The sequence below is a fragment of the Phyllopteryx taeniolatus genome, chromosome 17 (genome assembly GCF_024500385.1).
Source record: "Phyllopteryx taeniolatus isolate TA_2022b chromosome 17, UOR_Ptae_1.2, whole genome shotgun sequence".
Lineage (NCBI taxonomy): Eukaryota > Metazoa > Chordata > Actinopteri > Syngnathiformes > Syngnathidae > Phyllopteryx > Phyllopteryx taeniolatus.
Window position 1 is genome coordinate 15,667,791 of NC_084518.1, and position 14,667 is coordinate 15,682,457.

General features: G+C 41.0%; 1 protein-coding gene across 4 annotated transcripts in view; it reads left to right on the forward strand.

Moving 5' to 3' along the window:
• Positions 1–14,667, forward strand: part of LOC133467396 (rho guanine nucleotide exchange factor TIAM1-like) — a 57,521-nt gene that overhangs the window by 33,357 nt on the left and 9,497 nt on the right. For all 4 annotated transcript variants that reach the window (XM_061752230.1, XM_061752233.1, XM_061752232.1 and 1 more), the window contains 6 exons: positions 1,558–1,728; positions 1,807–1,911; positions 2,901–2,982; positions 3,831–3,917; positions 4,933–5,151; positions 5,700–5,806. In XM_061752230.1, coding sequence (XP_061608214.1) covers positions 1,558–1,728; positions 1,807–1,911; positions 2,901–2,982; positions 3,831–3,917; positions 4,933–5,151; positions 5,700–5,806 — 771 coding nt within the window. The remainder of the gene's footprint in view (positions 1–1,557; positions 1,729–1,806; positions 1,912–2,900; positions 2,983–3,830; positions 3,918–4,932; positions 5,152–5,699; positions 5,807–14,667) is intronic.

The following is a 14,667-nucleotide window of genomic DNA, read 5'->3' on the forward strand; positions in this document are numbered from 1 at the left end:
GAGCTAGCTTGTTAAGAGTTTCGTGTTTTATGGCGAGCCATCCAACTTTGAGTTCACCACCAAACTCTGCCAACACGCGAGGACAAAAACTGGCAGACTTGCTGTCTTTTCAGGCCGGTTAGGGCGTAGTACTGTAACACACCAATGCTACAGTAGTCCAAATGGTCACAGCTGACGGCTTTTTCACGTTTTTTTTGGCAAATCCTGCTGACGGCGGAAGCATCTTGCAATCTTGCCAGATGGTGCTGAGCTGCGTTAGGGGGAGTCAAGGACCAGGGGGGATTCCCCGATGCGGACCCCTTCGGCTGTTGAAAAACATGTATTAGCAAAGGGAAAAGGGAAGAGAAAATAAGGTGGTGGAAGCTGTCACGTAATATGATCAGAAAGATTTGCATGTGTGAGGTCCTGTTGATGCGGATAGGGCTGCCAGATCGGCTGCACTCACTCACACACACACACATGCAGGCTTAAAGCCACTTGGGGAGCTCAAGGGGATCACAAATGAGATTTTGTAATTAGACTTCCAGAAGCTTGAGACCACCAGCAGCTTCCATTGGCTCTTCGGTGAGATTATTATTATCTAGTATATCTTATAAATGACTGTATTACTATAGAGTGTCTAGAGGAAGTTGTCCTGTTAAACCACTGCTTGGTCTTCGCCACCATATTGCAGCTCAGTTTCAGGGTGTTGGCAGTCTTCTTATAACCTAGGCCATCTTCTACGTAGCGCAGTAACACAAACTTTTAACACACCTGCTCCCCATTCACACCTGAGAACGTGTAACACTAAAAGGTGACATGAGAGTGGAGGCAAAATAGCTAATTGGAGCTAGTCTTTTTTCACTCACTTTTGTTGCCAGCAATTTAGACATTAACTCATTCACTGAGCGATTTTTGACTAATCATTCATTACCCATAGAATATTGCTTTCGGTTACTATATACAGTCAGCACCAAAACTACCAGAAAAAATAGTTTGTTTCTAGCTTTTTCCATTCTTTGGTAGTCAGCAGTAGAACATGGGATGGTTCTAGCAAAAACACCAGTTTCTGACCAAAGTGGAGAAAACAAGCTTTTTGTGAAAAAAAAAGATTTTTTGCTTTTGTGAAACTCTAAAACAATGAAAGCAAGACTGAGAGAGGGCTTTTGATAGCAAAATAGTAATTTATTTGCAGCTATACAACTAAGAAATGCGCCGTGAACGACGCTGACTCACCGAATGGCTCGAGATTGGCTCGAGTGTGGCTTTTTTTACATGGTGTTTGCCAATCACTCCATGAAGTGTCTCATCGTTTCTCACGATCACGCCACACACTTTCTGCTACCTACTGCATCACATAACTCATTTTATACCATACATACACATACTCTGTTTGAGTATGAGATGCCTAAACTTGTCCAACTTCCGTGTCGGCATTTCTCTACCTCATAATCGTTGTTACAAGCCGAGATTCACCCTTTAATCTTTATCTTCGAGTATAAACAAATGTAAAAATCCATGGCAGTGAATGAGTTAATCAACAAAAATACATGTATATATTCATTGGCCTGTTTTCAGAAGGACCAGGAGAGCTCAGTAAAAAGTCTTCCCCAGTTGGCCCTGGACACTGACGTATGGCTCCCAGAGAGCCTGGCCCCCTCCTGGGTGTGCCTGCCCGGCGACCAGCCAGTCCTGGCCGTGGTGCAGCCCGGCGACACGTCACTGGAGGTTCTAAGCGCCGTCTGCAAGGTGATCATAAGAATCCAAAAGTTTTAGGATCCATGCATGTTACTTCAGAAGTTTTTCAATGTTGTTGTTCTCCTGCAGAAAAACAAACTGGATCCCTCCGGTCACTACCTGCGCTTGAAGGTGGCGGTGGCTGACCGCACACTCCTCTACGTGCCCAAACCTGACGAGGACGTGTACGATGTGGTGAGTTATTAAAATGGTACTCTATCACTGACTTAGTTATTTAAATATTTAAATAGAAACCCTTATGATGGTTAGGCATTCTTTCATAAATCTTTCCATTACATTATGGTGAAAATCCACACTTAGCATATAAAAATGATGACAAAAAAATTATACTCCACATCTGATTCAGATTTGGCATTTGTCATCAGTGTAACCAGTGATACTGTATATAGTCCTCTTTAAGACGCTTAGATGCTGATATCTTGGTTAAATGTCATCAGGTCATTTAAAGTGTGTTTTATTGATGCAATCTTGATTTTTACATCCCGTTACTTCATATTGGATTTTTTTTAAATATCCAAGTAGCCTGCTATTAGCTCTTTAACAATAATCATCTAGTTGAAAATGTGATGTTGTGTGATGGTGATCATTATTTTTAAAAACATTTATGGGCTATTTGCTGAATATTTAAACATTTTCAAAATACCACTGTCAAACATTATTTGATTTAGATAATGTGAAAGCAGGGCCAAAAGCCTGTAAATCCAAATTCAATCCATATCTGATCCAGATTTCTCATTTGTCATTAGTGTAAACATTAACATTCCAACGTCACATTTAACACCTTTAGACACTTATATCTTGGTTAAATGGATCTGAGACAGCTCCCTCATCAAAATTAATGCGTACTGTGTGTGATAAATTATGCAAACGAGCTTGTTGAGTTTGTTATCTGACAGCAGAACAACGTGAGCATCCATATTATTCAGTGCAGTTGTTGAAGCCCTATGACCACATAGCGACCTTCACCTGGAGTTCTCTTCATCCTCTATGATCAACATCCACGCTTATCACATTCTCATTTCACATCTTGACATACGGACGCACACACACACACCCTGACCTCGTGACCTTTGATGCACAGTTGCTTTGTTAAGGATGATGAATAAAACATAAATCTCAAGTGCGATGACCGTCACACCGTTGTTTTTTGTTGTTGTTTTCAGCTGTACCAGGAGATTGAGATCTGTACCAAGACCACCAGGCTGATCCAGTTCGACCGAGACGAGTCATGCACGCTGGGCTACGGTAGGCCGCCTTGACGCAAAAGACTTGTTTCAAAACTGCGACGACGGGGCGTGCTGAATTGGTTTTGTGACAGTGCTCATTAGTGAGCGCTGGTTGTATCAAGCGGATCTAATCGCTCCGTTTCGGCTGCCACGTGGAGCCTAATGGACTGCATGCCTCTGTGGTAGTTTCACACGCATTCTGAGCAAGGAAATGGATGAAAGAATGATTGGATGGTCAAAAGTTACATTACTGTTGCATTTTAAATGTGACAATAGAGGTTCAGTGTAAGGTTCTTAGCAATGATTATGGTTTTAAGGCTGTGTTATGGTTTCAAATGAGGGATCTAAGACTGTGTTAGGATTTTAAGTTGGGGATAGGGTATGAAGTTAGAATTTAGGGTTTCAAATTAGGGCTTCAAGTAAGGGTTCCATTTTCAAATTGGGGATTCAAGCCTTGGTCAGGGTTTTAAACAATGTTTAGGGTTTTAACGTCAGGTTTCGAGCCTGGAATAGGGTTTGAAAGTAGTGTTTTAAGCCTGGGTTAGGATGTAAAACAAAGGTTAGTCTCAAAAAAGGGTTTCAGTAGTTCAGTCATTTTTCAAGGCTGGTTTAGTTTAAATTAGTGCTTCAAGTCTGGGTAAAGGTAAGTAGGGTTCCAAGCCTAGTTTAGCGTTTCAAATAAAGGTTATGGGTTCAAATTACGGTTATAAATTATGTTTTCAAATCAGGTTTAGGGGTTTAAGCCAGGTTTAAGGTTTCAAGCCATGGCTTTTCAAGTTGGGATTTTGCGCCTGGTTTAAGGTTTCAAGCCGGGGTTAAGGTTTCAAATTAGGATTTGAAGCCAGCTTTGTTGTTTCCCATTTCCAGGTTTCTCTGTGTCTGTTATGGACGAGGACGGCACGCAGCGGCTTCACATCACTGACGTCAAAGCGGGAGGACTCGCCTCCGCTAAAGGTGCCAAGACCCTTCTCACTCCAGCTAGCCTAGCATGACGCTAACGTCGCATCCTGCTGTGTCACACGCACACACGCTCACAATGTTAGTGGGTCAGCCAGCATGTTCCATTGATCCACTGAGCAGAATGTGCGGAGACGGAACGAAATCACGTAAGAAAACCAGGCCAACACTGCAGGCGTTACCCCAACCCCGTCTCTCTTAATGTAGTCACACGCACAGAGCGGCCGCACAGTCGGGCCTGGGGGCTTTAGTTCTCTCAGTCCGATAAAGGCTCCACTATACAGCTGACATTTCACATTGCAGACAAGTAGGTCATAACTTTAGGCTAAATATGTCATTTGTGTACAAAAGTGTGTGTGTGAGCATAGGTGACCTGTCTGTCATGTCTTTCTTGGCTGCTAATTGGCTGTCAATTAGCAGTACAGGTGGCTGGAGGAGATGTTTGTGTTCCTGTGCTTTGTGCTTCCAAACGTCATGACCGACTGTTTTAAAAGTAGGATTTCGAGGCAAGGTTCGGGTTTCGATCAAGGGTAAGGGATTCAGTTTAGGCTTTCAAGCCAGGGTTAGGGTTCCAAGTTGGGGGATATGGTTTTACTTTGTTGAACGTATATGAACAGTCGGTTTCAAGCCTGGGTTAGTGTTTCAATTAGTTTCAAATTAGGGTTTGAAGACCAAGTTAGGGTTTAAAAGTAGGGTTTTAAGCAAGGATGAGGATTTTAAATAAGGTTTATAACCCTGACTTAGGGTTTTAAGTTGGTCGCCAAACGACATTTATGGTTTCAAGTCACAGTTAGGGTTTCAAACCAGGATTAAGATTTCAAGGCAAGGTTAGCGTATCAAAGAGCTTTGAGTGAGGGGTAGGATTTTAAACTACGTTAAACACGGTTTAAGGTTTCAAATTGAGGTTTCAAGTCAGGACAGGACAGGAGCCGTTTTAGCATCGACAGAAACAAAAGGTTCATTTTGAGGTAACGCCAACTGAGTCCTCTTCCCCAAACCCCCCCAAAAAAAGGCGTACGAGCTGGTGACGAGATCCTGCTGCTGAACGGCAAGCCGGCCGCCGCCCTGCAGATGGATGACATGCGGGTGGCGTTCGCCTGCCATGCCCTGACGCTGAGCGTGGGCGCCCTACCCCGCCTGGACCCCGCCGCCTTGTGCCCGCCCCCGGCGCCCCGACGGTCCGACGCCGAGCCCGGTGCTGCCACCACGGACATCTTCTCACAGAGCCAAGGTAAATATGTCTGTCAAAGGCATCTATTAGGAGCAAGCACCTTTATTGGTACAAACATTTTGAAATAATACTAAACAATATTACTGATAGGATAGATAAGGTTAGCTTTTCAAGTAGGATTTCAAGTTAGGTTCAGATCCAAACTGTGATATTTAGTGCTTTGATATTTCATATGCTTCTATACATGTACAAGTTACATGTTAAATTTTGTGACCTTATTAAAACCCCCTTCTAGATGGTCTCTTTAAAGTGGTATGTGAGCTAATACTAATTATTTACCTGTCCTCTTTATCCATGCACAAGGGCACCTCTTTTTATTTATTTAATAAATGACTTGCAGGACCCTCATTAATATTCATGAGGTACTGTCACATGTCAGGACAGATGGGAGTAAACTCTCCAGCTGGAGGTTATTTACTCATGACGAGGTAGACATATCCTGTGGGACCAAAAGTAGGGACTAACAGATGAAGGCCTTAATTATGGCTAAAAAAAAATAGCTTTAATAATGCCACAAACACAACATTTTTATATTTGTGTGTCCGCAGAGGACATCCTGGACGACGTGTCGGGTCTGACGGTGGATGAAAGTTTGGACGAGGGCACGTCACAGAGTCCCAGAGATCCTCCTGAAGAGAAGATCTACGTGCAGAAGGTACAATGTCAATTACCCCTGTTACACAAATGTTCTGGAAAATTATCTCATCAGACATGTAGAATTTATTCGCTTGTGTTTTTCGCACAGAACCCAGTGAGCAGGACATGGCCGTGTCTGTGCCAGTTCACACATGACCAAAGCTATAGAATTCGGAGATGTGACAGAAGAGACGTTAGTGATTTGCTTGTGTCTTTCAAGGAGAACCCAGCAAAAGTGGACATACAATTCTGTCTACAAGTTCAGTCACAATGTCTATATTGTCCCTTTCACTCAGAGTTTCTGTAGATTTGGCATATTACAAAAAGTAGAGCCAACATTTATTTACTTTGTGTTTCACACAGAACCCAATGAAGCAGGACATTGCCATGTCTGTGTCCGTTTGCATACATAATTTATAGCCCCTTTCACACAGTTTTTCACACAATTGTCACTTTATCGAGGCAACAGTAGAGTAGACATTTGTCTGCTGTCTTTAACACAGAACCCAGTGAAGCAGGACATTCTCATCCCTGTGCGTGTTTACATACAATATTTGAAGCCTCTTTCACACAGTTTTTTGAACATTTTAGCATCGAATACATAACCCATTTATTTGCTTGTCTTTCACACACACATCCAGCAGAGCAGGACCTTGCCTTTCCTGTGTATGCATTCACATACAAAATCTGTTGCCCCTTTCACACACAGTTTTTCCATAGAATTGTTTTAACAGGAAAAACCGGCAAATCTTCGCCACTGTTTTTTTTTACACAGAGACCCAGCGAAGCAGGATATTACTTTGTTTGTGTGCATGTTGACACACAATAGCTATATATTTCTACAGCCCCTTTCACACAGTTTCCAAAAGATAGCCATAATACATGTTACAGTAGACCCGGTGTGTGTGTGTGCGTGCATGTGAGTGTCAAATTTTGACAGACAGGTGAGAGATAGGTGTGAGACGAGCGTATGATTTAGTAATTAAGCGGCCGTCGCCTCTCATCAGCGTGTCTGCATTGTGATGGTTGCTGCTACCAGGATAGCAGCAGACCTCGTTGCCCCTTACCCCGGATACGCTTGTCACCTCTGTCACCATGGCAACAGCAGTTACCTTTGTGGAGGATTTTTTATTTTTACATTATGAGCCTGTTGGAAGGTTAGGCATGCGCAGAGGATGAATGACAAGACAAATTTTAGGTTGTAGTTTTGTTGGCTTGCTAAGGCTTATGCTGTATATAAAACAGAAGTGTGCTGTAATTGTGTTAGATGACTAAAGCTAACGCTGTGTATGAACGTGCCAGCTGGCTTAAGTTAAATATGTGATGTACTGTATGTCAAATAAAGGTGGGTCGTGGTCGTCTTACAAAGCTAAAGCTAACCCATGAATGAACATGTTCACTGACTAGCGCTTACGGTGTATGTAAAATAGGAGTGCACTTTGGTTATGTTAGATGGCTAAAGATAATGCTCTATAATGGTGTAAAACACATGTAAAAAAAATAAAATAAAATAGAGATGCTTTGTGGTCATGTTAGGTGGTTAATTCTAAAGCTAATGCTGTGTATGAATGTTAGCTGGCTAAAGCTATTGTTGTATTTAGATGAGATGCATTGTGGGTAGCTGGCTAAAACTAACACTGTAAATGTGTTAGCTGGCTAAAGTTAATGGTGTATGTAAATAGTGTGCATTGTGTCGTCTGTTTTGTTAAAAAGAAGTGTCATCTTGTTGTTAGATGGCTAGAGCTAAAGCCAACTAATGTTGTATGTAAGATGTGCGCTGTCATTGTGTTAACTGGCTTATGCTAACACTAACTGTATATGTATAAAAGAGGTTCCCTGTCGTTCTCTTTGACGGCTAAAGCAATTTTTATCTATGCAAGAAAATGTTAACTGGCTAAAGCGAATGTTGTATGTAAAATAGAGCAGTGGCTAAAGCTAACACAAGCTGTATGAAGGTGTAAGCTGGTTAAAGCTAAGAGTGTATTTCAAATGGAGCTGCGCTCTGATTGTGTTCACTAGCTAAAGCTAATGGTAGATGTAAAATAAATGTGTGTTGTATAAACTGGCGAAAGCTAATATTAATAGTTAATGTAAAATGGTTGTCTTGTCAGGTGGCTGAAGCTAACGTTAACGGTTTCTTTAAATTATAAATTTTAGCCCTTAAAATTCTACCTTCGCTGCTCATTAGGATACAGGATTTAGGAATTCGGATGCTGTCTGGGGACAAACTAAAAAAATCCTGGCAAATGTCTTTTTTTCTCCCCATTGTAATTTTCTATATCTTGTCCCTGCTTTGTCTCACCTCATCTCACCCGGTGGCGAAGGCGGCACCGTTTTTAATTATCCAGACATGGTCGTCACTTCATTGTCATTTAGCGCAGACAAATGAGTGTGTGGCGCGACGGCGAGCTTCATTATTTTAGACAAAAGCACCATCGCTGCCTACAAATGTGATAACCAGAGGGTGAGAAGAGGAGGGCTATGTAGTCGGGGAGGGGGGCTGATCACTTGGGATAACAGCAATCACGGAGATGATGATAGTGGTGATTGTCGTCATTCCCAGGGGAGAAAAAGTCGAACTGCTCATCATTTATATACTTCTTTTTTTTTTTTTTTTTTTTTTTTTTTTTTTATACCTGGAGGCTTTTGAAAAATGTGCTATTTAAGCTTTCAAGGGGTTAGGGTTTTCTTTGATTGACAGACATTGCTTGCTTCCTTTATTATTTTTAGCATCTTCTCAAATGTCACTTCTTTTTTTACATTTTTAATCTCATCATGTCTAATCATAACTGGTGATTGTACTGTCACAGTCTGTCCACTAGAGAGAGTCCTGTCCTCATGAATTAATTCAGCAGTAAATAACTAACAATTAATAGTTTTATTTTAATAATAATAACTTATATTTATATATAGGGCCTTTATTTCAAGATAAAAAACATAGAAGTTCCAAAATGATGGCCTTAATTATCCACTAGTGACACAGTATGCTCAAATCCTCCTTTCAAAATGTTTTAATAATGCCACACCCCACAATAAGAAAAATACTGCTCTAATTTTGATCAAAAATCCCCCCAAAATGTAATTCATTCAAAAATAATATTGCAGGATTTTCTTAAATTATTGTCCACCCAGAGTAGTCATATTTTAGGTGAATGAGAGGTCTTAAATGTAATCAGTAGCTTTAATAATGCCTTAAATTTCTTCAAAAAAAATAAATATACATTAGTGTTGCCACAGTTACCTTGACAAAGTAACTTGGTTACTTTACTGATTACTGTAGCTGAAAACTAATTTGGTTACTTTACTGATTACTTGATTTCAAAAGTAACTAAATTAGAAAGCAAGTAACTTTTTACTTACTTTCAGCAGCTGTCAAGTGGCAGGATTATCACTTGGCCACAGTACAAAAAAAAGCATTAGCATAACCGTACCCATTACTTGGTAATGTACGCCACACAAATTACAAAATGATGTCAGCAACATGGAAAAATAACTTAAATATGAGTGTAGTTGAAGCCACATTAAATGAGCAACTTAGTGCAGACTTGACATCCCAAATAGCCACCTAAATATAAACAAGCACACCATTCTCAGTAAACTTTTCGCGCGCATAGTATACAACGAACCTTAGTATTGTCCTCTTTGGAGAAACTCAAAGTAGTGACTGTATTTCCAGTTTAAGGATGCCAATCCCTCATCACCGTCCATTGTGTTTGCGTCGCTGGCTGCTTGGGTACACGTGAGTTGACTGTGTACGGAAAACGTGCAACACGTCACGTGACATCATTGACCCAGACGGCTCAGTCTATAAATATTTCGCCCTTTTTCTATATTGTAGTTAGTCGTTGTGTGCATTTTAGTTATGGATAGTTAAGAATACAGTATTTTTTTGTCTGTTTTATTCGTCATTACTAAAACAGAGGCTGAAAATTGGTTTACACTTACGACATGCTCCGTGACTGAATCAAGTGTCTTGGTTATTGACTTGCCTCATGTTCCCAAGCACTGTAGTTTGTTAATGATAAATATCTGTTGTCTAAGCAAAAATAGCACATTTTAATACCAAAAGCATATTAAGCGCTGCTTTTCATGAACAAAAAAGGTAACTATTGGCAGATAAATCAAAGTAACTGTAATCTGACTATAATATAAAAAGTAATGCGTTAGATTACGTATGATGTCACCAGTGGAGATTACGTATGATGTCACCGGACCACATGTTTTGCATCACTGTATAATTATAAAGAAAAATAATATCCATCCATTTTTTCTTCTGCTTATCCAAGGTTGGGTCGCAGGGGCAGTAGCGTTAGCAGGGAAGCCCAATACACCCACTTATTCACATTTTTTTAACCCAATACCCTCCTTTTTCGCGGTGTTTTGACCCAAGCCCCCACTTATATTCTTATTTTCTTAAATTGTTTTTTTTCATGCATGTTTTTTAGAATTATTTATTTCGCTATTTGCGGTCGGGCCCAGTCGCTATCCCTCGTGAACAGCGGGGGTCCAATATATCTAAAAAAGATATTTGTTAATAATAATAATAATGTCATCAATTTGCTATAGTTTGTAAAATGTTTAGAGTTCAAACACAAAAGCCGTGAAGAGCGATTTAGAGAAAAGTTCGTCCTTTTAGTGTAATTTTGTAAAATTTTGGACTTGTCTGTTTTTGAACAAAATTATTTGAGTTGTCTGATTTTTGCGATGAAATTACATGAAAGACAATAAAAAAATTACCCAAATTAACATCTTAATTTCTCATTGATTTAGAATACCCTGAGTAAAAATTAGCTTTAACCTAAAATCAGAAATGAAAGAACTCGTACTTAATTCACAAAAGATGAGATGTCTGCTTTTGCATTTAAACTCTTGATTTGTAAAATACAAATCATTTCATTATTTTAATCTAGGTGAGTCATTCTATAATTCAATGAAAAATATCAGTTCATCAACCAATTAAAATTTTATCCAAGTGGCTTTGTCATCATTGTCAAGTAGACACTTCTGAGCAAACATTCATATACACTGTATTTAATACATGTCAAGCCAAGAGCTATGATATGCTGTGCGTAACTAATCTCTTTTATCCCACTTTTCGCTGGCGGGCGCGGCGATCGTGACAGGTTGCCGCTTGCCTCCCAGCTCCTCCCTCCACACAACACTACTTCCACACTCACATATACACACATGCACTCGCTCCATAGCCAGAGGTGCAAGACCTGCTTTGGGGATAAGGTAATGCTTTTTTTTTTTAACTTTGAATTCATGTAATTTACCTGTTGTGCTTCACACATGGCTTTTTTTTTTTTTTTTTTTTAGGTTTTTGTAACATTTGTTTTCAAACGGGTGGTCCTCCAACTGCCTGTTATGCAAATGAGGTGTCATAAAGAGACACTCGGCACATGTGTGCATCAGTCAATTGGAATTAAGGCGTTAAGGTGTTGCATAACCGTGTATGTGTGAGAGAGGTGCAACGCCAGGTGCGGTCTGGTCTGTGCAGGTTTTGTAGACTTTGGAATGAAATTGTGCAGCCAGTGAGCGTAAAACCTCCACCAAGGAAGGTGTCATTGCAGTTAGTTTGTTTTGTAGTGAGCTTATGCAAAAATGACTGAGCAGACCTCTGCAAAAGTTTCTGGGGAAGCAGGTTGATGGGTCAAGGGGGGAAAATACATTTTTGGTGCAGGTCAGGAATGGAACTTTTTAGAGGACATTTCTCATAGAATTTTAATGAGACAATTCAGAAATATGCAGAAGGGGATGAATAAAAGGACTTGCTACCTGTTGGTTTGTCTGTTAGTGGATTAATATTACTGAACGGGCCTCTGGAAAACTTGCCAAAGTGGGGTGACAGGAAACAAACATGATTTTCTGATGCAGGTCTGGAATTGGGGCTATTTCTCATTTTGTAACACATGCATCCAAATGAAATAAATCAGATACATTATACCTCCACCAAGGAAGTTATCATGGCCGCTTGTTTGTCTGTCCGTAGGGCAAAAATTACAATACAGACCTCTGGAAAACATTGCCGACCAGTGGGGCGACGGATCAAAGGAAAATACATTTCTTTGATGCAGGTCTGGAATGGAACTTTTTAGATGATTGAATCATGCACGAATCATAATGACAGAATTTAGTGCTGATCTAATCAATCTTTCATCTTGTCTGTTGTTGCTGTCAGTTCTGCTTACATAACCAAGTGAGTGTATGCACTTCCTTCCTTTCCCTCCTCCTTTCCCTGCCTCCTCCTCTCCGGTTTCTCAACTCACAGAGGAGACGCTTCTTCTCGACTTGTTTGTTCCACCCCGGAGTGAGACGGGATTTCTTTTTGTCAGTCTGAAACTTGAAGGCTTATGAACTCATGTTCGGCGGTTTTGTTGAATACCCCTGGACGGAGGTTTTAGCTGTGATCCGACCGCCAGCATGTCTGTCTTCAGGAGGTCAAAGAGGAAGACGAGGATGAACTCCAAGTGGGCGTCCAAGTTGCTCTGTGATGTTTTACACCTGGTGAGCTGCCCTATGTTTGTGTTGAAGGCTCATGTTTATTGTTATGATGTGCAATGGATAGCATGCATTAGCACGTCATTAAAGGGGTAGCAGCAGCTCGCTTGTTAATGTGCTGGCGGTGAAGTGGCATCTCCATTTCGCAATGACATCTGTCTCTGCTCCACCATCCATCTGTCAGTCCACTGATGCTCATTCTTCTGAGTGACACCTCACTTAAGGGAGTCATACGCTCTGTTTAAGGACCTCACGGCAGTCGCACACTCTAGTTTCAACCTTGAGTATTTGAGGGTGTCATACACTTTTTTTTAAACTTCATTTCAGTGAGCCACATGGTCTTAGGGGTGCACGATACTGGGGAAAAAAATGACATTGCGATTTTTAGGTTTTTTTTGTTGTTGTTTTTTGTAACCATGCGTTATATATTGAAATCTAACAATAAAAATACAGGATAACATAACTGCAACGTGAAACCTAGCACACATTTCTCTTTTTCCCCTCTATCTGTTGTTTGGGCAGTTTATCATCCATTTTCTGTACCGCTTATCCTCACAAGGGTCACGGGCATGCCGGAGCCTATCCAAGTTATCTTCAGGCAAGAGGCGGGTTACACCGTGAAATGGTCACCAGCCAATCGCAGGGCACATATAGACAAACAGCCATTCACACTCACATTCACACCTACGGGCAATTTAGAATCTTCAATCAACCTACCACGCATGAGTTTGGGATATGGGAGGAAACTGGACTCCCCGGAGAAAACCCACGCAGGCACGGGGAGAACAGGCAAACTCCACACAGGCGAGGCCGGCATTTGAACTCCGGTTCTCAGAAACAAGTCGTCGTCTTTTTAAATGCACTGTAGTACAAAGCAGGTAAGAGTCCAGCCAGACATAAAGTTAAATTCATTTCTTTTCATGCACAGTTATTCTGTAGTCATTAGCACATTCCTAACACTATTCATGTTTACATAATAGGCATAATTATTTACATATTTCAGTGCATTATTTTAAACGACACGTTGTGTGCACCTTAAGTTTTTTTCCTTCAAATTTAGTCATAGCAATTTCACCCCCCCCACCCCCGGTGTAATCTGTTGTGTTCATTCGTTGCATTCTGAAGAGCTTTACTGCACATTAAATGCAGTCATGAAATTGTTTCCCATACAAGAAGATTGGTAAATAACACTCTGGGCTGTTCTGTGTGCAGTGCATGTTGGGTACCAGAGTTCTTTTGCCTCAGACATCGCCTGACCTTGCAATGTGACTATTGTGCATGGCACATTGCAACGACAATTCTCCAACAATACATCAGACTACCCGTCAGGTTTAGATCTTGCCTAAGGGAGTTATGCACTCTGCTTTGTGTCTTAGATTTGGTCTTTTCTATGAGGCTGGCTGTTTGTTGTGGTTTAGTTGAGAAGGAACAACAGTGGATGCATGGAAGATCACTATCTTTGTGTGTGTCCAGATGCGGTCGTGCTGCCAAACGGGTTTGAATGCCACTACGGAAAATGGGCTTTGTCATTAGCATAGCGTGAACGCAAGACGAGGCATGCAATCCGCTGAGACGGGTCTGTCTCCACCCCCGCTGCCCGTCTGTCATTCTTAATTGTATTCCACCTGGATACGTCTCGCATTTAAAACTCTACATTAGTAAGTGTGCGCAACGTGAGGCACAATTTGTACAAAGGTCAAGGTTGACACTCTGCTTTCGACCTTGTTTAACAGAGTCATACGCTCTTAAGTTTAGACCACATGTAAGGGGATCATGGATGTTGATGTATAATTTGTTTAAGGAAGTCACACAGACTGGTTTAGACCTCCCTTAAGGATATCCTACACTGATTTAGACCTTGTTTAAGGGTGTCATACACGGTAAACCATCCTTAAGGGAGTCATACAGTGGCTTAGACGTTGCTTAAGTGAGTTGTCCACTCTGGTTTAGATCGCACATAAAGGTCCTGTATTTTGCCAAACCAACTTTTTCTAGGATTTGCAATGTAATATTGTCTCGATGGTGCCTCATTAAACGTGAAATATGAATTCAAATCATCCACGCATTCCTGAGTTCCAGACATTTTTCTGCCAAGAGTCCTGAAATCGGGTCATTCGTATTTCTCAAGCTTATCTACGTCACTTGCAAAGATCTCCGACTTCCTTTTCCGCTCCCGGGCCAGTCCTATAAACATAACAAACGCATAGCCTCTCACAAGTGGGTCTTCTACACTGAGTCAACCAATCAGAGGACAGGGGGCAGTCTTAGCCAAATATGGACAATGTGATATAAAACTGTGTCAAATAGAAGTAGCTGTCAGAGGGGCCTTTTGTGGACACTCGTATGGTAAAACCAAGGTGTTTTTTTTTTAATGAAATT